This window comes from Odontesthes bonariensis, chromosome 4 (assembly GCF_027942865.1).
Source record: "Odontesthes bonariensis isolate fOdoBon6 chromosome 4, fOdoBon6.hap1, whole genome shotgun sequence".
In the NCBI taxonomy this organism is placed as follows: Eukaryota; Metazoa; Chordata; class Actinopteri; order Atheriniformes; family Atherinopsidae; genus Odontesthes; species Odontesthes bonariensis.
Window position 1 is genome coordinate 32,868,684 of NC_134509.1, and position 27,184 is coordinate 32,895,867.

A 27,184-nucleotide genomic window follows, 5' to 3' on the forward strand; every position below is an offset into this window, starting at 1 on the left:
GCGAGCGGTCCAGCGCCGGCCACAGCCCCTGAGCTGTCCGGTTTTGCCACACGGCATCTCTTGGCATCCAGGCGAAAGCTGTGCAACCACCTCTGGAGGGGACGCAGCGACAGCAATCCTAAAGGGACCATGGCAGCCCCAGCTGTCAGTTTCCCCAGGACGCGTAAGAACTCCACGTAATGGAACCGCCTGCCTTCCCGAAACAGGAGGAGGCGGCGGAGGATGTCGTCCACCCGCCGTGGCGACGGGCAGGCCTTCATGGTGACCGCATCGAGGGTCACCCCAAGAAAAACCGTACTCTGTGATGGGGCCAGGCCACTCTTTGTAAAATTCACCCTGAGGCCCAAATGGGCCACATGGGAAAGAAGACACGTCGTGTCGAGGGCCACCTGAGACTGGGACGGCGCACAGACGAGCCAGTCGTCCAGATTCGGCAAGATCTTCATGCCCCGCGACTGTAGGTGCGAGAGGGCTGCCGTCACACACCTGGTGAACACCCGTGGGGAGAGGGAGAGACCAAACGGGAGCACCCTGAACCTAATAAGTTCATCTGCTGGAATAAATTCATCAGCTGGAATAAGTTCATCAGCTGGAATAAGTTCATCAGCTGGAATAGGTTCATCAGCTGGAATAAGCTCATCAGCTGGAATAAATTCATCATCTGTAATAAGTTCATCAGCTGGAATAAGTTCATCAGCTGGAATAAGTTCATCAGATGGAATAAGTTTATCAGCTGGAATAGGTTCATCAACTGGAATAAGTTCATCAGCTGGAATAAATTCATCAGCTGGAATAATTCTTTCTGGAAAGAACCCACGGGTCCCTGGTGGAAGGAGCCCATTAGCTGAGCTGCTGCTGGGAAAAACAGCTGATGGTCGGCCCTGTGGCCTCAGCGCCGGGCCCCCCGGCCTCTAAAGGCTCCAGGGGTACGACGGGCAGTACGTGAGACCTGAGGTTGCCCAGGGGGTAGTCGCTCAGATGCCCGAAAGGTCTGCACCTGACGCTGAGCAGGCTGTGGGCGTGAGTACTGGGGCCTAGGGAGGCCCCTGGCCTGTGAGCGGGTGCTGCGCTGTGGGGCAGCTGGAGGGTCCCTCGGGTTTCCACGAGGCGGCGCACTTCTGTGAAGCCCAGACAGCTGCTGTCGGGTCTTTCCAGCTTGGACCGTGCGCTCGAGAGCTTCCAGAGCCGCGGAACCAAACAGCTCCCCCAGTTCCACCGGAACACTGCAGAGGGTTCTTTTGCAGGCCTCCGAGAGAGGGGACTGTGCCAACCAGACCTGGCAGCGAGCCTGAACAAGAGTTGACATTACCCGCCCCAACTCCCTAGACATCAGTGCAAAGGCCTGTACTAACACTGTGGACGGAAGTGTCCAGCTCAGCCTCCTGCAGGGATGATGACAGGGCGAGCAGGTGGGACACGGAATTACCTATGCGTGCCATGCGTGCCGCCGCATCATAGGCCCTCGACAGCAAATCATCCATAACCCGGCACTGGGGGCGAGGACACCTCACCTCCTGTCTCAGAGCCTCATCGGATGAGACGATCAGGGTGGCTATAGTGGGCTCAACCGCTGACATGCGGTCCAGGCCGAACTTGAATGCGTCCTGCATGGCTGCCAGGGTCCGAGCATCAGCTGTTGGATGAGTAGGGGCCCCAGGGTCCCTCCAGAATGTCTGCAACTCCCTCAGATACTCCTCTGATGGAGGCACGGTGAAGTCAGTGGGGGCTGAGGAGCGCCTGAAAAAGGCACTGGCCGAAGCTAGCTGAGCCTGCGGCACATCCAGCTGCAGCCTGGCTAGAGCCGTACGAATGTCGGCTCCCATAGAGCAGTCCTCAATAACACCCACGGAGCTACGGGCCGAAGAACGGGAGCCCGCTGTAGAGGGATGGGAGGCTTCGTCTTCCGGGAGCACGTCCGACCCGTAGTCCTGAAACATAGCAGCTGAAGCTGCCATGGAAAACGCATCCTCCTCCGACCCGAAGGGGGCCGTCGGAGGAACAAGAGCACCTGGCTGGCTTGCCCCAGTCCCAGGTTGGAGGGCCAGGAGGAGGGACTTCATACTGTCAAGCTCCGCTGTTAGCCGATCCATTCTGGAGGTAAGCCCGGACCCCCTAGTCCTCTTCCCGGAGGTGGGGCCTGCAGTCTCAGCAGGCCGACGCCGGGGTCGGCTAGACCGAACTGGGGCCAGCCGCTGGTCAGGGGTCAACTGGGGAGACAAGGGAGGGCCCAACAGGCACTCTACCTCAGCCAGCCTAGCAACTCTGACTGCATGAGGCAAGACACCACAGTTCATGCAGGACTCGTCTGAAAGACCCTGCCTAAGAGGCCAAGGCACTAGGGACACAAATCATGGCCATCCTCAAGTTGTAGAGGAATGGTTGTCATCCATGTTGACCACCAGCCTATATATATATATATATATATATATATTATTATTATTATCTACCTATGTATTTATTTACTTATGTATAGATGGATGCCGGGAGAGGGGGGCAGAAAACGCTGCCTTCACCGACAACCAACTATAGGCCACCTGTGTTGGGAGCAGGGAGCGCACACACTGCCTTCACCAGGAGAGGGTGGATTATTTATTTATTCATTTATTTATAGATAGATGCTGGGAGAGGGGAGCAGAAAACGCTGCCTTCACCGACAACCAACTATAGGCCACCTGTGCTGGGAGCGGGGAGCGCACACGCTGCCTTCACCAGGAGAGGGGGGATTAGTTATTTATTTATTTATAGATAGATGCTGGGAGAGGGGAGCAGAAGACGCTGCTGTCACCGACAACCAACTATAGGCCACCTGTGCTGGGAGCGGGGAGCGCACACGCTGCCTTCACCAGGAGAGGGGCAGAACAGTAGAGCAGCAAACAGAAGTTGCAACAGAGAAAAAACCGGCACAACCGAGTTGGCCGCGCTTAGCTTGAACATTAACGTAGGCAGATTACAGATGCCGGGAGGGAGCGAACGCACAGCCCTCACCAACAACGTAACCATAAACAAAAAACTGTTACTTACTTACGGCTGTGCAGCACCGGGAGAAGGAGCGAACACGCTGCCTGCACTGACACTTGTAACAACCGGCAGTACACTTCATCAGCCGAGGAATAAACAAAGTTACAGACCTCTTGGCGGAGTTCGTTGCGGTCTCTGAAGCAGCTCCGACGGAACGTCGCGAAGCAACCAGCAACGAACAATGAACCAGTAACGGTAACGTATGGTTTGAAAATTCGTCTCGTATGTAGCGTGGTAATACGTGCGAGCGAGAAGATGAAAAGGAACAGATCCTCTGATGTCACCGGAAGATATAGGTTCTCCGGGGTCATCAGGGGTCACGAGTGACTTTATTGGTATAAACACTCGACCTGGGCATGCGCAAGATGTATCATTCAGTGCTTGATGCACCGCCTCTGGCGGTCAGTAAGGATGTAAAAGAACTAGTAATAATGCGCAGTTCTGCCAGAGATTGTCACACTCTATCCAGCAAACTTTCTTTCTCCCTGGCTTTGCTCAGCAGTTGCCATGGTAGGGAGAAGATGTCAGTCATGACCCCAGGAAGAGGGGGGCAGAGGTGGAGTGAGGTCCTGCTCACTTCCCCACACCCCACCCCTAAAACAACCTGGTCTGATGAGTGCTGTTTCAATATGAGTGAGAAAGCAGCTGCTGTGCTAAGATCACTTTTAGCCTGTCTCCCTTTCCTGTTTAGAGAAACTGGTTACCAGTATGAAGTCATTCAGGCTCTCCCAGCAATGTTGCTCCTTCACAACTTCTTGAAGTAGTTTTTCTTACTTTTGGTCCCTCTATCCTCACTGTTATTACCAATAGTTTGACCTCCAGTGTGTGGCATAACTGGATCAGCTCTGCAATTCAGGTCCTACCTCTCTGACAAGAGTTTCTGTGTCGATATTCATGATTTTACCTCTGCCTCGAATGTCCTCCACTAGGGAGTACCACAAGGCTCCATTCTTGGACGTCTCCTCTTTTCTGCCTACTTGCTGATGCAAGATGGAATGCAAGATGTGCGCCGGTGTGCTTACCTGGCCGCCTGGCGCTCCTACAGTGTTTTGTGTTTTTGGTGTTCATAACCCTTATCAGTACACAGTTCAAGTCTCTGCTGGTGTATGATCGCCGTTTCCTGGATCCCATAGATCCCTGCCTTGTACCTGTCACCGGTACGTTGGAGGGACTCCAGCGCCGCCGCAGCCGTCCTCCTCGGCTTTCCCAGCGTAGAATGAACCTTCAGTTCCTGAAGACGCTGCCACGGTCTTGCAGATCTGCCAAACCGCAGCCCCCGAAGCCCGCCAGGATCAGCCTGGTGAACGCCAGATCACTGGCAAACAAAACGTTTATCCTGAGGGATTTCTTCAACTCTCGTGGCCTGGATTTTCTCTGCATGAGAGAGACTTGGATCGTTGCCGATGAGTGCAGCCCTCTGGTCGAACTTTTACCGGCTGGCTATTCTTATTTTAACTCCCCGCGGACGTCGGGCCGTGGAGGAGGAACGGCGACTGTTTTTAAAAATGCTTTTAATTGCAAGCAGTACGCAGTCTCATCCTCCTCTTCCAGTTTTGAGGCAAATTTATTTGAGGTGGATCGTCCCGATCCGGTGCTGTGTGCCGTCATCTACCGGCCCCCCAAATACAATAAGGACTTTTTAAATGACTTCTCTGGTCTGCTGGCTGAAATTATGCCCAAGTATGATCGTGTCCTCCTTGTGGGGGATTTTAACATCCATGTGTGTTGTCCTAAAAAGCCGTTGGTGAAGGACTTTTTAAGCCTCATTGAGTCTTTTAATTTGGTGCAGTGTGTGGCTAGTCCCACACACAAACATGGACACACATTAGACCTTGTCCTCTCTTATGGTTTGTCTGTGTCCAACCTGGAAATCTGTGACAATGTGTTTTCGGACCATTTGCCTGTGCTGTTTGAAGCTGCCTTTCTCACGCTGCAGTTAAATCTGGCGCTCCTGCTTGGAGCCGTCGGATTTTTAACCCTGTCACTGCCGGTCAGTTCTCATCACAGAGGAGCTCAGTTCTCGGTTTCACTCCTCCTGTCGAACCATACTGTACTCTCTGGCGCCATTAAAAACTATACAGCCCAAAGCTAAACCTGAGCCCTGGCTTAATGCGAGAACTCGGGCAGCGAGACAGGAGTGCCAAAAAGCTGAACGCAGGTGGAAGAAGGACGAGCTGCAGGTTTCCCACCAAATCCTAAAAGACTGTTGGCGCTGCTACCAGAGCACTGTCAAAGAGGCCAGAAGACAATACCTGTCTAACCTTATCGACTCTAATCGTCACAACCCCCGTGTGCTATTTAAAGCAATTGAATCTGTTCTTAAAGTTGTTTATACTCAACTAAAATCATTCCTGGATGAGCATGATGTCCAGGAGGTCTTCCAGTCCGGCTTTAAAACACTGCATAGCACAGAGTCAGCTTTATTAAGAGTTTTTAATGACATCCTCCTGGCGAATGACTCTTGAGACTATGTGACTCTTATTCTTCTGGATTTAACTGCGGCTTTTGATACTGTGGACCACAACATTTTTGTGCTTCGGTTGCAGCACCTAGTGGGCATCTCTGGAATTGCCCATGACTGGTTCAAGTCCTATCTGGCAGACAGAACCATGTGTGTAAGCCTTGGTGCTTCTGAGCCTCCGCTGTCATATGGGGTTCCACAGGGTTCAATTTTAGGGCCCCTGCTATTTTCTCTGTACTTGCTGCCCCTGGGTTCCATCCTGAGAAAGCATGGTATCTCTTACCATTGCTATGCTGATGACAGTCAAATCTATGTGCCCCTAAGGAAGAAGGATGCTTTCTCTCTTAAACCACTTCTGTTATGTCTTGAAGACATTAAAGCCTGGATGTCCTTAAACTTTTTAAAATTCAACGAGAAGAAGACAGAAGTGATGGTGTTTGGTCCCAGTGGCTCTTGCGAATCCCCTCCTGTTGACTTGGGCCTCTTGGTGCAATACAGGAAGCCAACAGTCACAAACTTGGGTTTTAAGATGGACAGTGATTTCAAATTGGACTGGCAAATTTGTGCAGTAGTGCAGTCCAGCTTTTTTTATCTTAGGCAACTGGCAAAGGTGAAGCCCTCCCTCGCACGCACGCACTTTGAAACAGTAATCCACGCCTTCATCACATCTCGGCTGGATTACTGCATTGCACTTTATCTTGGAGTCAGCCAGTCCTCCCTCGCACGTCTCCAGTTAGTCCAAAATGCTGCCGCTCGCCTCCTAACTGGAACACGTAAGAGCAAGCACATTACTTCCATTTCAGCTTCCCTCCACTAGCTGTCTGTGCATTTTAGAGTCCATTTTAAGATTCTTTTATTTGTTTTTAAATCTTTAAATGGATTCGCCCCGCCTTACCTCTCTAAGCTGCTCCATCCGTATTCTCCTGCCCGGTGCCTCAGGTCAGCTAATCAGCTGCTCCTGGAGGTACCGAGGGCTAAACGGAAGCTCAGAGGAGACAGAGCCTTTTCCGCTGCCGGTCCGAAACTGTGGAACGACCTCCCATTTTACATCAGACAAGCCCCTTCACTGCCCATTTTTAAAACTCGTCTCAAAACCCATTTTTATTCGCTGGCTTTTAACCCAGCATGAGACTCTGTTTCTGTTATTGTTTTATTGTTTTAATTGTTTTAATATTGTTGTTGTTTATTGTTGTTTTTGCATTGTTCTTATATTTTATGCCTTGTATTTCGTGTTGTACAGCACTTTGTTTCAGCCACGACTGTGTTAGAAGGCTTTATGAATAAAGTTGAGTTGAGTTGAGTTGCTGCCACTTGCTGCTATTTTCAGAAAGCATGGTATCGTGTTTCATTTACCGTATATGCAGACGACTGTGCATGTTCTGTTCAACCTCTCCTTGATTTCCTCAGCGACATCAGAGGATGGATGGCACTGAATTTTCTTAATTTGAAAAAAAAGAAGACTGAGGACATGCTGTTAAATATCAGTGGCTCCAGTTGTTTAAAAGTTCACTTTTACTCCCTTGCCTTCGACACGGTGTGAGTCGCTGTCTGTGATTTTAATCTTACTTTTTTCTATACTTTTTTATTTTAAATTTCTATAGTTCCTATGTGTTCATTTTAATTCTTTGAATTCTATTCTATCTGCATTCTAATTCCTGCTCTTCATTTGTATGTTTTAGGTTTTCTTCTTCTTCTTTCTCTCATACTCATAATAAGTCTCATACTTATTGTACAGCACTTTGGTCAGATGGTATGTTGTTTTTAGAGTGCTTTAGAAATAAAATAGTATGGTAAACCAAGTGATATCTTAACCAAAGCATGTCTCATAGATTTTAATAAGACCTGCAGATATTGTACAATTTTTCTTTTAAAGCTGCAGTCGGCAGGTTTTCAAAATTGCAAGTCTAAAGTCGGAAAATTCGAACTGATACAACTTTCAGGTCCCTCCCCCAACCTCTAACAAGCTCCGAATCCCCCCCAAACCCCTCCCCCTCTGTGGACGTGCACGTGAGTTCACATCAGTGTGAGCGCACACAAGCTGCGGGCAGACTCACGCTCAGCAGCGTGTGCACAAGCTGTGATTGACAGGTAGGATTCCTCCACCCTAACATGATTGGTTAAAAACAGCCGGGAGCGCTGGATTTTTGCAAGCATGATTACAGGCTTCGGAGGGAGCAACAGAATTTGTTATTTTTCCTAAATAGGCTATTTAATATTCTACTTCCAGAATCCTATGACAGTTCAAGCTAATATGACTAAAAAAAAGTTGCCGACCGCAGCTTTAATTTTTGTAGGATTTTCTTTTTTTTTTTTTTTTAATTTAACGGTGGAAAACCTAGCTGTTTGGATCTGTGTTTTTGAGGCTCTTGTTGGTACACTGCAGTGCCAAGGTTGACCGTGTTGTTATTTCTTTGGGGGTTTTTATGACTACTTTTTGAAGCATGTTTTGTATAAGGCTAGACTACATGGACATGCTGAAAAGATATCTATAAAAACAAAGCAGTCTCCATACTTTTTTACAGTTGGTGAAGTCTGATCAAACAGTCCTAGTCTGACCCAAGGAAAAGAATCTTCTCAAACACAAGACATCAAAATCTGAAATCTGAAATCTGAAAATTCAGCCATCTGGTTGAAAGCGACACCCGAGACAGATTTTAGATTACATCTATCTTTCAAAATGACTGGAACATCTCCGTCACTCAAAGCATCTGAAAGCAGACAAAACCTCAGTTTTTCACCGCTGATTTACTTTCAATTGCTTTTCCTGTCATTGTCCATTAATTAGGTTTTATGATTCAACACATGAGATCATCACCATTTGATTGGTATGACATTCTGGGCTCAGGAAGCCAGATTAAGGCTGCGGCTACACGGAAACGTTTTTCACTGTAAACGATACTTTTTCTTATCGTTTCGCTGTCGCGGCCACACGGAGCCGGCGTTCCCACTACCCCAAAACGATAGTTTTTGAAAACGGGTTCCAGAGTGGGAAAGTTTGAAAACGGCCTCGTTTCGTTTCCATTGTTACAGCTAAAACGTTTTTGCGTCAGTCACACGTTGACGCTGTGAGCCAATTTTAACACTTCTCTATTGTCTCACAGCGTGGCGTGACACAGTGGCGTGTGTACTGCATCGTTTCATCGTTTTCGTCTGGACAGCAGCGCGTTTCCGTGTGGTCGCAAGAATTTTCGTACCCGTTTTCAAAAAAAACCTCGTTTCGTTTTCGTGTAGCCGTAGCCTAAAATAATGTGATTAAGTGTGTAATCCAAGTACTCCCTGAGAGAATTGGCATTAGTAAATTGAGTTATCTAATGAAGACGCAGACCACCTACACAACATGGTGTTTGGAGGAGACAATATCTTAACCAGCAGTTGAAATATAGCATGTCACTCCACTTAAAATTACTGGCCTGAAATGAGACAATGCAAAGATATAATGTTATTAGTATTAATAGAAAGAAGGACAAGGAACATGACAAACCGTTGCCTGTTGAATATATAAAGAAAAACAACTTCTGGATGCTTGAAAAGTGAGGGTAATCATATTTGATTCAAGTGATGATGATCCTAAAGTCTCCATAAAAATTTCAACTCATTGTTTCTGCTCATTGTTTTTGTTAACCAGCCTGTAATTTCAGCACATTTATATGACACAAGAAACGGCTGAATTATTGTGTTAGTCCAATTAAAACCGCACTTTTAAAATGCTTGTAAATGTCAGTTTCTCAAAACTGGACTAATGCACCTAGACAATGCAGTTGGGCATCAGATCACCCCTGCATGTATACACTCAACTACACTTAAATTGCTCCACACATGCTCCAAAGTTCAATTATATTGCCTCTTTTTGTTAAGACAGTGACGTTTAAATGTATGTTAATACATCCAAATTAACCATAAAGCTACTGTTATTGACATAATTTTACTTTTCTCTTTTCAGATGGTTAAACGCATCAGAAAATGTGATTAAAAATGCTGCCTAAGAGTCCGCTTTGCTTTGACTCAGCGAGCCGTGACGCAGAGAAAGTTGGAAGCTGCAGAATGTTTTTGGCGTTTACTCACACAGTCCAAAGCATAGTAGAGTTGAACATACTTCAGTCAATAACTGGACTCCTCATGTGCACTGCGACAACAACGGTGGTCTAGTTGAATGGCCGAGTCAAGCTGTTACTGTTGCTTGACTCAACTCTTCGTGTCAGTGTTGCAGTGTAGTGGGTAGCTTTCAACCTTTCAACCAAACTTTATGTACACTACCTGCCTAGTTAGCTGCCAATTTGCAAGTATAGTGGGGTAATTGATAAAGAAAAAGTTTTTTTTTTTTCGGTTCTTTTGAGTTTAGAGCATTTATTTGGGTGTCTGAAGTTACAACCAGTTAAAAAAACAGCTGTTATTCACATTACTTATCATACTTTAAATTAATTTAAGAAGGAAAACAGATCTAAACTAAAAGTGTATCTATAACTCATCAGGCTGAAAGAGACAGGCCTGTAAGCGTCTACTGAATGCTTTAACACTTTCAGTTTAGTGTTTTGCTGCACTCATTATGCTCCAGTGCTGAGAATGATTTGAATACACATCGGCTATGCAGTAGTAGACACACATAAACACAGTGATACAGAAAGACCATTCAGTAATTCAGTAGCACCGCCTGTAACCATAACAGTAACATCATCTCCATAACAGTGAGGAGTGCGGAGTGTCATACTGGACATGGTTTGACATCTGCTCCCTCTTACTGTTGATATGTGTTCTGCCCTTGAGCTGTATCAGCAGCTGTTTGTTTCTGGTAAATGAATGTAAGATGCTCAGTTTCTGCTGCCTGTAAGATCACTTTTTCTGTTACCACGCAGACCCAGAAGCAATATAACACAAACTGATTGCAATTCCCTTATAAGAGTAATAAATAATTAAACAGGACATTAGGCTTTCACCAATGAATAACACTTTTCCTCATCATGCTGCTGCAAGAAAACAGTTTAAGTATATATGTATATATGTATATGTAGACGTGTGCAACTTCACCTTGAGTCAGGGATTTGAATGTGGTCACTTTTAATGTATATTAGAATTTCACTATTTTCTTTTATTTCCTGTTTTTGTCTTTTATGTTATCCATGTGTGGCCCTGCGATTGACTGGCGGCCTGTCCAGGGTGTACCCCGCCTCTCGCCCATTGACTGCTGGGTTAGGCTCCAGCCCCCCCGCGACCCGACCAACGGATTCAGCGGTATAGATAATGGATGGATGGATGGATGTTATCCATGTCACCTGTAATCTGATGTTTAGAACTCCTCTCATGAAGAACACTGTATGAAATGTGCTTCATAGTAGGCTACAGCATGTGAGCCCCGTTTTCTTTCTCTACCGAAGCCCCGTTCATTCATGTGTCTGGGTTTGGACCTGTAGTATTGGTATGAAATAGCCATGCTGGGGCTTGGCCTGATATACGGAGCTCTTTTTGTAACTTTTTTATCTTTCATAACCTCAACACACTAATTACCACCACAGGCTTGCAATGAGCACTTTAGCCTTGTATCTAGAACTTTATGACCACACAGTGTGTTTGCGTATATCTGTGCCTGTTCATGTAGAGGTGGAAAGGAGGGAGTGTAAGCAGTTAGATAAAGATTTACACCCCTGCCCCACCTCTTACTAACTGGATAACTTGACCTCAGGCCCTCCACCTCCTGAGTTGAAGAGATTAAAAAGTAAAGAATGACCAGTTAATAATCTGCAAAGGCTCAAACTACTCGCTGATTCAGATACCTCAAAAGATGTGAACATAGAGGCTTTATTTCTTATATATCTGACTGCAAACATTCACTTGCTCATAGATCACTTGCCATGTCCTTGTGTAGAGCTTGAAAATTGAAGCATCTTTAACTGAGATAAGAGTAATTGCTTCGAGGGATATTTACATTACTGAGAGGCATAGAACAGCTTACTGTGGTCTGGTCTACATTCCAGTCAGACACACACAGCTGGGATGCTGTTTTGCAGGTTGCCTCGGAGACAGCAGGGAATGAGAGAGGTATGGCAGAGGGAAACTGAGAGGGAGAGGGAGCTTTCATCGGGTCACACACTCTGACATCGATTCAACACATCCACCTCGTAAAAAAATCCCTGACATGGCTTGAGATATGAAAGTCCTGACCCCCTCAGCTTTCAGCTGTCATGCCGTCCTCCTGTCATATCAACTGACAGCCTCACTTTTCTTGGTTCTGACAAAAAAAAAGGTGAAACAGTCATCAACTCGATTAGTATCCATAATCTTTCACTGTCTTCACTGCTTATAAGACATCTGAATCACTGGCTGTGAAATAGGTTTGAGCTGATTATACTCATCAGTTTAGATTTCGATAATGCACCGATTCAATTTCATTTTATTGTGTTGGCTATCATGGGACTTTGTCTTGGTGCTTAAGCCTAAAACTACATTAATCTGAAGCAAAGTAGACAACTGCAACTGTGACTATGAAGTAACCTAATCTAAATGTATTCTTCTTCACAGCTGTTGCGATGGAGTAATGTTGGGCACTGATTTCTCTTTTCAGAATCTATTTCAGCTTAATTTCACGTTTGTCTGTTTAAAGCTTAATGACTTCTTCTATCAAAATCACAGACTCATTATTTATGGATTTCATTTCAAAGTTTTTACAGTTTAATAAAACCATTAGATGTTTTGTGTAGATTTAGACTGTTAAGAAAAAACGAATACACATTCATTTGGAAAATAAGAAACTGATATATTCAGGAGTATAGTCATAGTGAAGACTGTCTCTCGTCTCACAATGATTTCTAAGGGTGAAAGAAATTCTTTAGATATTCTTAAAATGTCCAGAATTTACAAATTGCACAAAGGCTGTAATAGAAAGGGAGACAGTTGGAGCTTGAAGAAACTGTTGTTCTTTATCAAACATTATAAAAAAAGACTTTTAATTCACACTGTTGTACTATATTGATCGTTTAAAGACTGAAAACGACTTGCACAGTCGAGTTTAAAATCAAAGTGTTGCAGGTGGTAATTTGGAATAAACCTTGCATTCCCAATTATGTTTTGAGGGTATTTTAATTGACTAAGGTGTATAAAATATGCATGACCCAGCCTTGACATCTGTCTCATGCAAAGGAACTTTGTTCATTTCCCCACACCCTTCCACTGACATTTGCACCCTCACTCCTCAACACAAAGGTCAGTGTCCCCTCACACTGCAGCTGTGATCAAGGGAAAAAAAAAAGATCTTCAGTATTTATCATTATTTTGTTAAATTGTGTTATAATCCATAGTAATTTACCAAATCAAAACAATATCATGAATTTGTGAAACATAGATCCAGTGTGTGGAATAAGATTGCCCTTAAAAGTGTCTGTCAGCTCAGTGTTGCCATCTGTTGTTCATTTGGGGCAAAGCAAGGGGGTGTAAATCTTTAGATTTTTTTAGATTTTTGCACCTATCAAATGAACTTTTATCAAAAATAAAGGCATATCTGACTCACAGATATATCTGCAGGTGAGATTTTTGTATCTGTTAAAGATGACCCTGCACATCAATTGTAGCCCATATAGGCTACCACGTAGGTTTTCTATTGTCCTCAGGGGAACAAAGTACATTTTCTTTATACCTGTGTATAATTTTTTTTTTTTTTAAAGGTGGGGCATTGATTTATTCAGGAAATAACAGATAATTTCCCATATATGCTTCAAACCAAAAGGCCAACTTTCCTGAATTAGAAATAAGTTATTAAAAAAATCTTCATAAAGGCTGTGACATTTTCTGTCCTCTTTGTTGAATTTGACTCTTTTTAACTGCTTTATCTTCTTTGATGTTTTTCATGGCTTTTAAAACCAAATAAAACTCTAATCGAGCTCGTAGGCTTTCTGGCACCTATTATTTATAACACGTATAACAAGAAACATTTAAGTCAAAACAGCCATTATGCAGTTGACGACCGTAAACTCTTATTTTTTAATAATGGTGCGTTAATTTTCCTATTATAAATTCCGGGTTTCTGTGAATAGGGGACATATTATATAACATATGATCTGTGTGAAATTATGAATACTTACACACTTTAATTTAATTGTTAGCATTTTGGTATTATTATTATTATTATTATTTTTATTATTATTATTATTGTTATTATTATTATTATTATTATTATTATTATTATTATTATTATTACTACGGGAGTTTCAATTTCCGTTTCAATCCGCCGCACGTGAGCACGCGTGCGCTTGCGCGTTGACACCGGTAGTGACGCAAAAAATGGCGAGCCCCGCTATCCGGCTTAGTACACGCTGCTTAGCAGCATCAGTTTCTTCTGGACATCTCAGTGGCCGCTTTCTTGTTGTCCCTACCAGACATGGAGGACTTTGTCAAGCGACAGTCTGGCGGGCGCACCGGGGAGGGTTAGCGGCTAGCCTGAGCTCTTGGAGTCGCGGAAATCTCGTGACATTGAGGACCCTGTCTGGTGAGATAAGTTAGCTAACTGTTAGCAAAACAATTCCCAGAGTCTCTTACATCATCAAATCTTATGAGTGTAACTCATGCAGTCTGATGAAATGACCAATTATCCAGGCGTTATCGTGTGCAAATAGTGCAGAGTTGGTGTTGTCCACATGCTAGCTCAGTTCTCCAAGGTTGCTTAACCTTGCTGTAAGAGTGATGTAAGTACTCTCTGTTGACATTTTGCAGTGTGTTGTTATAATGAGCAGCCGGCACTTACACTAACCTTGATGCAGCCATGCTGTAAGTCTTCTGGTTTACTTTATTGGAGTAGTTTTTTTCTTACTTTATTCAGATGTGATGACTGGGGAGGCAACAATACTCAGTTTGTGTGATTCAAACAGTGATTGAATGGCAGTAAGTTGGTCAAAGCGTGTCATGTAACATTACATCACTATTATTACAAGGTCGGCTTCAGTCTGTTGATGCCAAATTCTGAGCGTATCATCCACAGCCTCTGCAAAAACGCCACACTTGTTTGAATGAGCAAGACCTGCAGACAATCGATTGGCACACAAAGCATACCCCTTCAATTTCCACCAAACTTCATCCGTCTTAGCTCTGATCAAGAATCAAGAATCAAGAATCTTTATTGTCACTATGCAGGCATAATGAAATTTAGTTCAGGAGCTCTTGGCTTTGGATATGCAAAATATATAAGGCACTCAGTATAAAGATATCTAAATAATATACAAAAGAATAAAAATAGTAAAAGTTAAAGTAAAAAGTTACAGTGCAATTCGATTGTTGTATGACTGTATTGCACATATTGCAGCACAAGTAAGTCAAATAAAAGTGCAGTGCGAGTCTCTGTCTGCAGGGGTTTATAATAATCAGTCTTTGGGTGGGGGTGGATGTGTGGGGGTATGGGGTGATGGATTTTACAGCTCTGGGGAAGAAGCTGTGTCTCAGTCTGTTGGTGTGGGTTTTGATACTCCTGTACCTCTTTCTAGATGGAAGAGGCACAAATAGTTCATGTCCTGGGTGGGTGGGGTCTGTGGCTATACGACTGGCCCTCCTTTGGACCCGGCCGTCGTATATTGAGTCCAGATGTGGGAGAGGACTCCCCACAATCCCCTGTGCCGTCTTGACCACACGGGCCAAGTCCTTCCTGTCTTGTGCAGTGCAGCTCCCATCCCACACTGTTGCACTGAGACAGAGGATGCTCTCTGTTGTGGCTCTGTAGAAGTTTGTCAGAAGCTGAGAGGAGAGTCCAGTCCTCTTCAGCTTCCTCAGGAAGAATAGCCTTTGTTGGGCCTTCTTAACCAGGTGGGATATGTGCATGGACCAAGTGAGGTCAGATGTGATGTGGATGCCCAGGAGCTTGATGTTGTCCACCCGCTCCACCTCTGATCTGTTCTATCTTCCTGGATCTCCTGAAGTCCACAATGACCTCCTTGGTCTTGCTGGTGTTCAGGACAATGTTGTTGTCTGAACACCATCCTGTAAGGTGCTGGATCTCCTCTCTGTAGTGAGTCTCATCGTTGTCCGATATGAGACCCACTACGGTGGTGTCATTTGCAAACTTCACAACCATGTTTGTTGAGTGAATAGCAGAACAGTCGTGTGTGAACAGAGTGAAAAGGGCCGGGCTGAGCACACATCCCTGCGGTGTGCCTGTGCTCAGGATCAGTGTGGACAATGTGCAGTCCACAATTTTCACCACTTGAGGCCTGTTGGTGAGAGTCTCTGATCCAGAAGCACAGGGGGCCAGACTGTCCCAGGTTGTGGAGTTTCAGCGTCAGCTTGTCTGGAATCACAGTATTGAAAGCTGAACTGAAGTCCACAAATAACATCCTGACATAGGTGTTGGGATGCTCCAGGTGAGTCAGGGCCGTGTGTAGTTGATGACACGCAGTCAGAGATGATGACAATTTTAAAAAATAAAGGCAGCTGCAATTTTCGGAGCCACGTGTTGCAGTTGCACTTTACCGATTGTCCCCAGAGACTGATGGTAAAAGCCAGGCATTAATCTGACAGAACAACTGTTTGCTCATTACTTCCTTTTAATTTGGGTAAATCCTCAGAGTGTAACAGGTTCTGAAACTTCTCTGGACAAACAATCATCACATCACAAACATCATACACCATATTTGTCAAAGAAAAACATCTAATCTTCACTTTTGAAAAGCTATGACTGGACAATATTTGTAATTTCACAGAAAAAAAGACAATTATTGTAATACTTGCTGTATTAAGATTTTAATACCACAATTGTCTGTTGTTTTTATATAGCATACCATTGAAAGTGTGGTAACAATCAGTTGTAAATTTGAAACCCCTTTATTATAGGTATTTTTTTCTTTTTCCTCTGCAGGGGTGAGATGTCCCCGTGGAACTGGCGGCCATGCTTTCCACTCCAGCTGCGGGCTGGCAAACAAACAGGACTTCTATGAAATCTTGGGTGTTTCCCGCACTGCCACACAGAAGGACATCAAGAAGGCTTATTATCAGGTATCAGGTCTTCTGCACACTCTGTTTCATCAACACACATTTGTGCTTAACAATAGTGATGTTTCTTATTATGGTTTATTAAAGGATAAGACCGGTTTTTTGACATTGGGCCCTTGATTTCACATTATAACATGATGTTCTACTCACCCCTGCTTGTTGTTGAACATTTGGAGCTGTTCCGAAGATATTCGCGAGGCGTCTAGCTGCTCTCTTGAGATATTCGGCCATGAAACAGTTTCCTATGGGCAAGCTTATACAGGCACAAACTATGCTGTTTATAATTTATTAATTACTCTACACTAGCACTGATAACGTGGAGGTGCGTCGCTTACTTAAAAAAATCCGGGTTACTAATTTTGAATTTTAGCCGAATGAATAAATAGGCAGCAGGTCTGTAGGCTGTCTGTGGTAGTAGCACGATGAGGACGTCAGTAACACCCACTTTACAACAAAAAAAATCAAAATTACAATAACCTGGATTTTTTTAAGTAAGCGACGCACCTCCACGTTATCAGTGCTAGTGTAGAGTAATTAATAAATTATAAACAGCATAGTTTGTGCCTGTATAAGCTTGCCCATAGGAAACCGTTTCATGGCCGAATATCTCAAGAGAGCAGCCAGACGCCTCGCGAATATCTTCGGAACAGCTCCAAATGACCAACAACAAGCAGGGGTGAGTAGAACATCATGTTATAATGTGAAATCAAGGGCCCAATGTCAAAAAACGATCTTATCCTTTAAGTGTGAATAGACATGGAAAGTGTGCAGAATGTTTAGTAGAAAGGTGTGAAAATGTCTGCAGGTTTGTGATGGGCAAAATGCATTGAATGAGGAAACTGTTTATTTCATGTTCCTAAACTTTTGCATTCTTTTTCTCCTCATCTTTCCTCACACACTTTTCCTGTCTCCAGTTGGCAAAGAAGTACCACCCAGACACCAACCCAGATGACCCGGGCGCCAAAGAGAAGTTTTCTAAGCTGGCCGAAGCCTATGAGGTAGAAAACACCAAACAGTTCCTTTTCCAGTTAGACAGATTATATCATTCAAACCTGATCGGTTAGCTCAATATGTCACTGCTCTGTTGTTTTTTTTGTGTGTGGGTAGGTGCTGAGTGACGAGTTGAAGAGAAAGCAGTATGACACGTACGGAGCCGCAGGCTTTGACCCGAACCGTGCAGGGGCTGGTCAGCAGCAGTACCACAGGGCAGGTGGGACCACTATAGATCCAGAGGAGCTCTTCAGGAAGATCTTTGGAGAGTATTCAGGAGGCATGGGCTTTGGAGACATCAACAACATGTTTGAGCAAAGGCCTGAGGTAACAAGTCACAGAGAACACTGTAGTTGTCAGTGTCGAAACACAAGCAGGTCGTAGCATCAGCCATAACATTAAAACCACTGCCAGGTAAAGTGATCAATACTTCTTATCTTGATCCCACGCAGTGTTCTGCACTCACTTGGATTTCACTTTGACACCCACCTAAACATTTCTGCTTACCAACACTAGGGCTGTAGCAATACACTAATCTCACGATACGATTCGATACGATACACTTACATCATTTTCTGGGGGGGGGGGGGGGGGGGAATAGACAGTGTGATTTGACATTAATCGTCACTGATTGGACCGGTGGTCCGACCTTTGAACCGGAAGGACAACACAGCCGGACAAACAGAAACAAACGAACGTCACAAACGTGAGAGCTGTGCACTTTATACAACATTTTTATGAACTAATTTATCACTGTTTTGTATAATGTGACCCCCTGGCATTGTATTATATTACCTTAATGTTCTGTGTTTTCACTAATTGTAATGTCTGACTTTTCAATAAAGTTTGCTTTAAAAAAATAAATAAAAAATTTGAAATAAAATAAAAAAATCGATACTCGCAGCTGAAAAATCGATACTTTAAAACGAAATATCGATATATATCGCAGTATCGATAAAATTGCTCAGCCCCAACCAACACCCCCCCCCCCACACACATATTGAGTGTGATGAGAACACACTCTTAATTAGGCAGGTGGCCATAATGTTACGGCTGATCGGGTCATGACCTTAAACCATAATTTTACATGTAGTTATTTGAACTTTTTCAATGTTGCTTTTCAATGCGTCTGTTACACGTACAATTTGTACTAAGCTGTTAAGATATGAATCACAAGTGTCCTGTTTTTCCACAGTATGTAATGGAGCTTACGTTTTCCGAAGCAGCAAAAGGTGTAAATAAGGAGCTGAGTGTGAACATTGATGACAACTGCCCAAGATGTGGTGGAAAGGGTAACGAGCCAGGCACCAAGGTGTCTCAGTGTCACTACTGCAACGGCACGGGCATGGTGAGTTTCCCACAGACACTTGGTGGCAGAGTGCAGAGCAGAACCCTTTAACTTGTGGAACCATCTTTAAGCTCTTCAGACTCTTTTTTTTTTTTTTTTTTTTTCCCCAGCAGTTTGGTCTTACCTCAGAAGTTTACCCTCTCATCCACTGTGCTGCTGGTTAGAATCTTTTTGTCTGTCTTGTCTCCTGCAGGAGACGATCAACACAGGTCCTTTTATGATGCGCACAGCGTGCAGACGATGTGGCGGAAAAGGGTCGATCATTATCACGCCCTGTGCTGTGTGCCGAGGATCTGGGCAGACCAAGAAGAGACAGACGGTCGCTGTACCTGTGCCCGCAGGTGAGTTTTCATCATGGAACCTCACAAGTGGAAGAAAAAAAGATTCACAAATCTGCTTTAATTCACCAATTACTGGCGTACTTTGTTAGTAACAACTGCTGTGGAAATGAAGGACCTCCGGAGATTCTCAGCATATTTAATGTCTGTGGTTGAAAGATGTTGAAGATGATAAATGCATCTATGTTGTGATGTTTCCTTACAGGGGTGGACAATGGTCAGACGGTGCGCATGTCTGTTGGGACAAAAGAGATCCTCATTTCGTTCAGGGTGAGTTGACCTAAAGACATTGATCAAACCCTAGAACTAATCTGAATTCATTAATATCCCTTTATGTCTTAACATGGCTTGGATGTAACTACACTTTGTTGCTAGATTTATTAGTAAATGGTCTGAATTTCATGCTTTTTCCCATCAATTAGCATAGCAGAGTAATTGTGAGGTTCAGTGTCTTTGACCAAGGACTTTTAAACATGTGTAAGAGCTGGGGGTCAAATCACTCATCTTCTGATTGAAAGACAGCCACTATACAACCTGAGTCCTGGCTGCCCCGGTGTTGTGTTGTATCTGTAAATATAGCTGCTCCCAACTTTTCTTAACTGGTTGATGAAAGTGCAACGCTCCGACTGATGGTTCAAACGTTTTATTACATGAATTTTCTGTCTTGCAAACGCCCAAGACCACCGTGAACACTGAAATAAAATACACGGTGGCAAATATACATTAGTGAAACCGTCATGTTCCTATCTATGAATAGCTTAACTGAAACATGTTACATAAAATATTAATGCTCTCAAAAAACATAATTTACGCACACACAAACACAAGAATATTTCTCTCAATTGTCCATAGCGTGTGCACCTCCAACCAGAAGGTTAGGAGTTGCTAGAAGTCCATTTCTTCATATTACACAGTCCTTTGTCTTTTCATATACCACATGCACACACTGACTGAGTATGAAACGAAACTCACCTTTTTCTATCAAGCGTATCACCAAGTGATGACCTAACTGCTGACGTGGTCAAGTGACGTTATTAAAGTAAACAATTTTCCCAAAGTATGCACATAATAATCAAAAATATACAAAATATTAAATGGATATTTCAAGTAAAATAAATAAATTCACACAGAAAAATGCTTATGTTTCAGCGTTCGCTACAGTAAACCTTCAGGTGAATCCAGGCAGTGCATAGGAGACCCATTAAAGAGTAGAGCCTCCAGTTTGAGTTCAGTGACCCAAGAAACGGCTCAGAAAGTGAAGAGAAAAACAGCTGTTTAAACTCTAAATTCTTCGGTTAGATGAACTTTGATCCTAATCAACGTCAGCCCCTCTCTGTGAGGCCATGGAATTAGTTTATTTGGTTTGGTGTGTGTGAAATCCTGAGTTTGGTTTGAGATTTTTCACTGTCATTGGTGCACTGCAGCTGATCCTCTGCTTTTCCTACTCCAGGTGTTCTTTAGCATATAAAAGCACCGTGTAAAAATAGCTCAAATCTTGATTCTCTCCAGCGTTTAACGAGGTTCGGAACTGCAGCACGGCACTGGAGTAGTGTGTTAGTTTTATGTATTCTCTTTGAACTGCGCAGGTCCAGAAGAGCCCAGTGTTTAGACGGCATGGAGTTGACATCCACTCTGATGCGTTTATTTCCATAGCCCAGGCCATCCTGGGTGGCACAGCCACATCACAGGGTCTCTATGACACCATCAATATAGTGGTGAGTATGAGGCATGGTTGGATTTATAGTCATTTTATATTCTAGTCATTTGAAGAATTATCCCTAAAGTTCCCTTTTATTATCCCACACTGTCCACTGAGCACAATACGCAGATTATCTCTTGATAGTTTAGAATGTTGAGCATTTATTTGAAGGAATTTTTCTTTAGTAGATATTACATCAGTGCATTATTACATGGTTTTGGTCGATTTTGAAATACTTTTTTTTTCTTAAAGACCTCATCTTTGTGTGGAAATTAGATGTTAGTGTGTGACATCTCTACTGTCAGTTGCAACCTGTACCCTCTGTGTTTTCAGATTCCGTCCGGTTGTCAGGCTGATCTGGTCATCCGACTGCAGGGAAAAGGCATTCGGAGGGTGAACAGCTACAGTTACGGAGATCATTATGTTCACGTCAAGATCAGAGTGCCTAAGTAAGACTTACCAAGTTGTCCTAAAGGGATAGTTTCCCTAATTTCCAAAGTCATGGTTATCTAACAACTCTTTTAGTCTATTGTTGCTGCACACTCGACGGGTTAGTTAGGATTTATTAACGTCTTTCATTAAACACACAGTCTGTGTGTTGCTCACTCAAAGTGATTTGAAATTATTCAATTGAATATGATACATTGTTAAATAGTTTTTGGATTGTTTTTTTTTTATTGTTAGATAGAACAGCGCTTCCCATTTAATTCAATACATTTTACAACTTTATGCTGTGAATTGGTAACGGTTCATTAACCAGCTTACGTGTCACTAATCGTGGTCTCCTTTATGTGCAGGAAGTTGTCTCGAAAGCAGCGTTCTTTGTTGCTGAGTTATGCAGAAGAGGAGACGGATGTCCAGGGTACTGTCAACGGTGTCAGTCCTTCAGCAGGTCAGGACTGGAGCTCAGCTCCAAGATTTGATAAAAAACTACTCTCCAATGCTCAGATGTGAACCCCTCAGATACAGTTAAAACTACTTCTTTTTACTTGACCACTAGGCAAGAATCCTCTTGGTTGAATAAATGTTTAGCATAAATCCAATTTTTGCTTATGAACCACTCTTGGGCTAAACTGTTGCATAAAGTCATTCCCTCATCACTAAGCTGATGTAATGCATGTGTTTGTCCAGGAGGGGGCAGCAGCGCTTCAGGTTCTCATGCAAAGTCTGCGACATCAGAGGAGGAGAGGCAGGACAAGCAGCAGCAGAAGGAGGAGGAGGGAGGCTTCTTTTCCAAATTAAAGAAAATGTTCAGCTAACACTCGATTGCAGGTCAGATTTTTCAACATCTAGCGTCTCCTGACAGATTATCAATCTAAATTCAGTTTTATTCTGACCAACAAATATCACACTGAATCATCATCTGCAGGTTAGCTGTATTTTCTCCAAACCTTTTTTCTACGTTTGCAGATTAAAAAAACCAAACCAAAACAACAACAACGGGGTAAAGGAAAAGAAATCCACTGACTGGACCTCCACGCTTCCTGCTTGGGAAATTGAGCAAAGAAAGGAAGAAAGAGGCCGAGTGGTGTTTGTGTAGACCCAGTCACACATTACTGAGGCTGAGGTTGGCAGACAGGCCATGTAGATGCCATCCACACACCCACTGACCCACCCCAACAGACTGGCTGGGACACTCAAGATCTGCTTTAAGAAAAAAAAAGAATACAATAAATAAGATGGTGACTGAAACGGCTCTCTGAAGAAGTGCTCCACAAAACCTAACAGTCTTTTAAAACCATAGAAGATGAGCCAGATGAAGCAGGCTATGAAACTTGATTAAAGCTGGATTTGAATAAACCATTTGAGTGGAAGTAAATGATAGCTTGACTTTTTAATTGACATTTGGGTCGTGCAAGTTTATAATGAAGCCCTGTGTAATTTGCTAAAAGTTATATTGAAAAGCAGTTTCTATTAATCAACTGATGGGACTCTTGTGCGAGTGCTTGTTTTACCACAAGCCTATGAAAGACGTGCACCATTGAACTCAACCTCAGACCCAGTTTATAACTCACTGCATTTGAAACATTTTTGACACGAGGAATACAATTGAAATACCAATAGGTTCATCAAAGTCTTGGAGCACTTGCAATGGTAAATCTTGGCGAGAGGAGTTACTATTATTCGTTTCATTAAAATTAGGAGTTTCACCATCCACTTTTCTGTTGATTCTGAGTCCATGGTGCTGCAGCTAAAACTCACCATGCGGTCCGGTCCTTAACGGAGTTAAATGACCCAGAAGTATTTAAGTGGCAGCCATGATAAGAGCCACGTAGTTTTTCGAAATGCAAAGGAAAGGAGCTCCAATGCTTCCTTTATTGTCTCCCGTAAGTTACACAGGGCCAGGCTTTTGGCATTGAAAGTGGATGACACTCTTCACCACCCGACTTGAATTAACTGGGATTCATGTACCGTGAATGACAGGTGAGCAGTCGTGTGCAGTGCTGCCACAATGCGTGTCAATTGTGTGGCTTTTCCTTTCCTTATTTAGGGAATATTTCACCAGGTTTATTTAACCAGCACCAAACGACCCGGTAAGATCGCACAAAGAAAAGTATCTAAGCTGCTGTTTGTTTTCCATGGTTGGAACAGTTGTGGCTCCAGCACAGCGGGCACTCTTTGCAGCTGACCGTATGTGCAGCTCTCTGTCTGTATCTGGGTGAAGTCGTTTTTAACTCTGTGGTAACCTTAACTGGAGTTCATTTCACTCGGTTGATGGACGTGTAGCAATTAACAGTTTCTCTTTTTGTTACATGATAGAACATAGACTGTTTTTTCTATTGCACTGCTGACTTATAGATTTACACACCTTTCAACTGTTTTTACTGAATTGCTGTCAGTGGTGTTTAACTTTTACGTTATTTTGACTCTTGTACAATCAGCCTGACCCAAACCAACTACTTTCCTAATCCATAGACAGTCATTGCAGCCGTCACACTTTTCCAGGAGCCACAGGCTTTGTTATTACAATAATCTAATCTCCACCAGTAAGTCCACCACAGTTAAGCTCACCATGCAACATGTGGAATTTGTCACAGGACAAAGTTCAATCTGGCAACTGTAGAGAAAAGTCAACTTTTCGTTAAATTGGTATTTACTGGAATTTAAAGAGATCTAAGTGGATTATTTTTTTGTATTTGTATTGTTTTTACATCTAAAATGGACAAATTCTGTATGATTAATCATTTCCTCAACCTTATTTATTTGTTGTGTTTACATTTGTTTCAAATGACATATTTCTATATTACTCATACAGTTGAGTAAACGTGATGCACTACTCCCCAGAGCTGGTGACGTCATTCTTGAACTGTCGGCCTGAACCTCGAGGATCTCCTTTCTGTCTATCAACAAAAGGCGCTTAACTTCTTGGTTATTCTGTGTTGAAACGCTTGTTTTGTACTATCAGCTTGGGTAAAAATCTAAGGTCCAGGCCTCAAAAAGTGCCGCCTGGAATGCAGGCCAAAAATATGAAAGAACTATTAGTGTCCTGCCAGAAAATCATGTCAAAATCGCCAAAATGAAAAAGTGTTTAAGTTGAGATAACTGCGAAATGGATGAAACTCACTACCGACCATGGACTGCCCAATCTTGGATTTAGTTTGATTCAGTCATTGTTTCCCAATTGGAAACTATTTAACACCTAATTTTACACATGTAAAATGAATTTATATTAAACCTTTGCATACCACTGTATACTGATACACCTCATGTCCTTTACTCCACTGCAGCCCCACACTTTTCATGCCAAACTGAGATCCAATATATTTCCCCACCACGTCTCTACAGTTGGTGACACTGATGTTTCCGACACAGTAATGACGAGATGTCCTCCTACAACACTCGATTCAGGAACTGTAAATATAATCAGGGAGGTGAAGCAGATGTGGGGTTCACAACAACTCGTGTCCAGTGATGAATGTTTGTCAGTTTACAGTTTTAAAGACCTGAGACCAGTCAAACAACTGCAAATTCAATCTAAATTTCACACATGACAAAAGCAGCATTTTTTTTTTAAATTTTAAATTGGGGATTGCGGATTGGTGACAAATTCAACTGTTATCTCGAGACAGATGCACGTCTGATGTTTTACTGTATATTTTTGTCACTTTACCTTGATGAATTTAAGCTTTGTTTCTTTTATTCATGTTGTCATTTGTGGCTGTATGAACAAAACTCTTATGTACGATACATAATTAAATCATCCTGATCTGGAAAATGTGTAGTTGGTGATGTGCTACTGTAGAACACAGCGAAGTCCTTACAGAGCAGAGGACTCCCAACATCTGGAACCACAGTCAAACGATGTTGAGAAGGGATATCTTTAATCGCAGTCAAAGGATCCCTGAGATTCTTATGGGAGCATCGGGGCTGGTCACTCCTGCTGGGCTGCAGTCTTTGCCTGTGCCCTGCGTGTCATCGCTGTCAGGAAACAGAAGCTGAAGTGGAACTGCAGCACGTCGCACACTTTTGACCAGAAATGTCCGGTGAGTCGCTGAAACAGCCAGAACTGAGCGAGCCAGTGGTCCAGCAGCTTCAGTACCACAAATCCCGCACACGACAGCGCCGCCAGCAGGAAGTAGCCCCCTGTATGACTGTCCCCGTGCGTCAACTGCACGCGAACTGCTTTGTATATGGCCACGGCGACGTGACAACCCAGAGCCACCTCGAAGCCGCGTTCGTGCGCCAACGCCAGGCCGTAGCTGACGACGGAACATAGTTCGAGCGTCGCCGCGTGCGATGCGCGCCACTTCGCCGTCAGACTCTCTATGAGGTCAATCCACACAGGAACCCACGCGAAGATCGGCAAGGTGAACCACTGGTCGAGCACGGCGGGAGCGCGCCGCAGCGTCGCCAGGCGCGTCCACTGTACAGGTGCATAAAAGACGGCCATGAGGGCGAACACCTCTCTCATGTAGCGGCTCCGTTCGGCTTCCTTGACGCCTCTGTGCCACAGCAACCAGTACAGTCCCATGAAGACATAAGCCAAATTAACCAGAGAGTTACACGGCATCGCCAAGAAAGCAGGCATGGAATCAACCACTTTCTCTGCATAATGCTCGTAAGTCAAGTCCACTTCAACTTCTCTGAACAGGTTCGTGTTCGCCAAAACAACACAGAGCATGAATGGCACCGATACATGAAGCAGAGCCGACCTCATTGTTGACATTTTGATCTATAAATCAAAGGAGTAGAGCTTAAAACCAAAAGCTGGAACGTTTAGCTGCAAGTATCTTAAACGGGTTCAAAAGTCAGAGCTGTGTTTTGTTTTTCCGGGTTCCAAAATCACATGGTTTTTGGTCTGAGAGTTTGGATTGGCTGCTCTGCGCTCGTGCTGCCTCGTCACGTCGATTGTTGTCAACACAGCTTGCGTCTCATTTTGGGAACTAAGTTGTGTTCAATGAAGAACGAAAAAAACATCTTTTGTGCAAAACCTGTGAGCTAAATATCATTCAACCATTTTTACTTGACAGTCCTCTGTAACTGTTTTACAAGAGGTGAGGAAAGTGATTGGTTATATTTAAATGTGAATGAAGTGTATGATTAGGTGTAAGTGGAAAATGGAAAAAATAAAATTCCTTATTGTTCCCAAGTGTTCATTGAAATGTTTTCTTTTTTTGTACAAACGCAACAATAGATGGCGACATTTAGTGATGTAATAATTTACCCAACACAGAACAAGCTGAAGCTCTGTTCGATGTGTTCAGCCACCCACTGGATTACCGCGCGCAGCATCTGACCAGAAGCTCATCAGGAACTTTGGCCTCAGTTCGGGTTTTTCCAAACACGCTTAGTGTCCCAAATGGGTCAGTCTGCACAAACCGGACTTGTGACATCCCCGGGGCAATTTATGATATAATTTGAAGTCAGTGATACAAAATAGGCCACTGTTTTGCACAAGTCGCCATAATACAATTTTTTTTTTTTTTTTCGCAAAAGATTAAATTTTCTTCAATCATGCTTTCTGAGTTTCTTAGTTAAAAGATATTTCATATAGCAAAGATACTAGGCAGATAGATCTTTAGCAGTTCAACTTGTCGGGAGGGGAAAAAGGGATGAGTTTTTGTTTTGAAGGAACTGAGACTCAGATAATGTAAACAGTTTGATCTGTGTGATTATTCTGTAGTCCAACATAAAACCTCACTGATGAACAGGAGAAACTGAGGCATCACTCGCTAACCACAGCCTAATTTTTTAAATTTATTTATTTTTTATAGTCTAGGGGTTTGCCCTATTCTCTAAAGATCTTGTACTTGAATTGATGGAGTTTTACTGAAAAGACAAACTACATCCTTATAAGTAGTGTCTAAGATATTATGGACTACAAACAGATTAATACAGGGACGAGAAAATAATTTATCCTGACAAATGTAAAA

The 27,184-nt window shown here is 43.4% G+C and overlaps 2 protein-coding genes across 2 annotated transcripts; one reads left to right on the forward strand and one right to left on the reverse strand.

The window, feature by feature from the left end:
- Positions 1 to 13,744: 13,744 nt before the first annotated feature.
- LOC142378980 (dnaJ homolog subfamily A member 3, mitochondrial-like) lies at positions 13,745 to 22,082 on the forward strand. Its single transcript, XM_075464012.1, has 11 exons — positions 13,745 to 13,949; positions 16,302 to 16,438; positions 17,350 to 17,433; positions 17,543 to 17,752; positions 18,621 to 18,773; positions 18,967 to 19,114; positions 19,317 to 19,381; positions 20,698 to 20,826; positions 21,144 to 21,259; positions 21,608 to 21,702; positions 21,942 to 22,082. Exons 1-11 carry the CDS (start codon positions 13,745 to 13,747, stop codon positions 22,067 to 22,069), a joined length of 1,470 nt encoding a protein of 489 aa, XP_075320127.1. The 3' UTR covers positions 22,070 to 22,082.
- A 2,844-nt stretch (positions 22,083 to 24,926) lies between these two features.
- tmem187 (transmembrane protein 187) lies at positions 24,927 to 26,091 on the reverse strand. Its single transcript, XM_075464014.1, has one exon. It carries the CDS (start codon positions 25,975 to 25,977, stop codon positions 25,183 to 25,185), a length of 795 nt encoding a protein of 264 aa, XP_075320129.1. The 5' UTR covers positions 25,978 to 26,091; the 3' UTR covers positions 24,927 to 25,182.
- Between the last annotated feature and the right edge of the window lie 1,093 nt (positions 26,092 to 27,184).

Excerpts from the sequence above, each read along its gene's own strand:
- tmem187 (XM_075464014.1), bottom strand. The coding sequence starts at position 25,977 with ATGTCAACAATGAGGTCGGCTCTGCTTCATGTATCGGTGCCATTCATG.
- LOC142378980 (XM_075464012.1), top strand. The coding sequence starts at position 13,745 with ATGGCGAGCCCCGCTATCCGGCTTAGTACACGCTGCTTAGCAGCATCA. Across the intron at positions 17,434-17,542 it reads AGCTGGCCGAAGCCTATGAG|GTGCTGAGTGACGAGTTGAA; the intron begins GTAGAAAACACC and ends GTGTGTGGGTAG. Across the intron at positions 21,703-21,941 it reads CGGTGTCAGTCCTTCAGCAG|GAGGGGGCAGCAGCGCTTCA; the intron begins GTCAGGACTGGA and ends GTGTTTGTCCAG.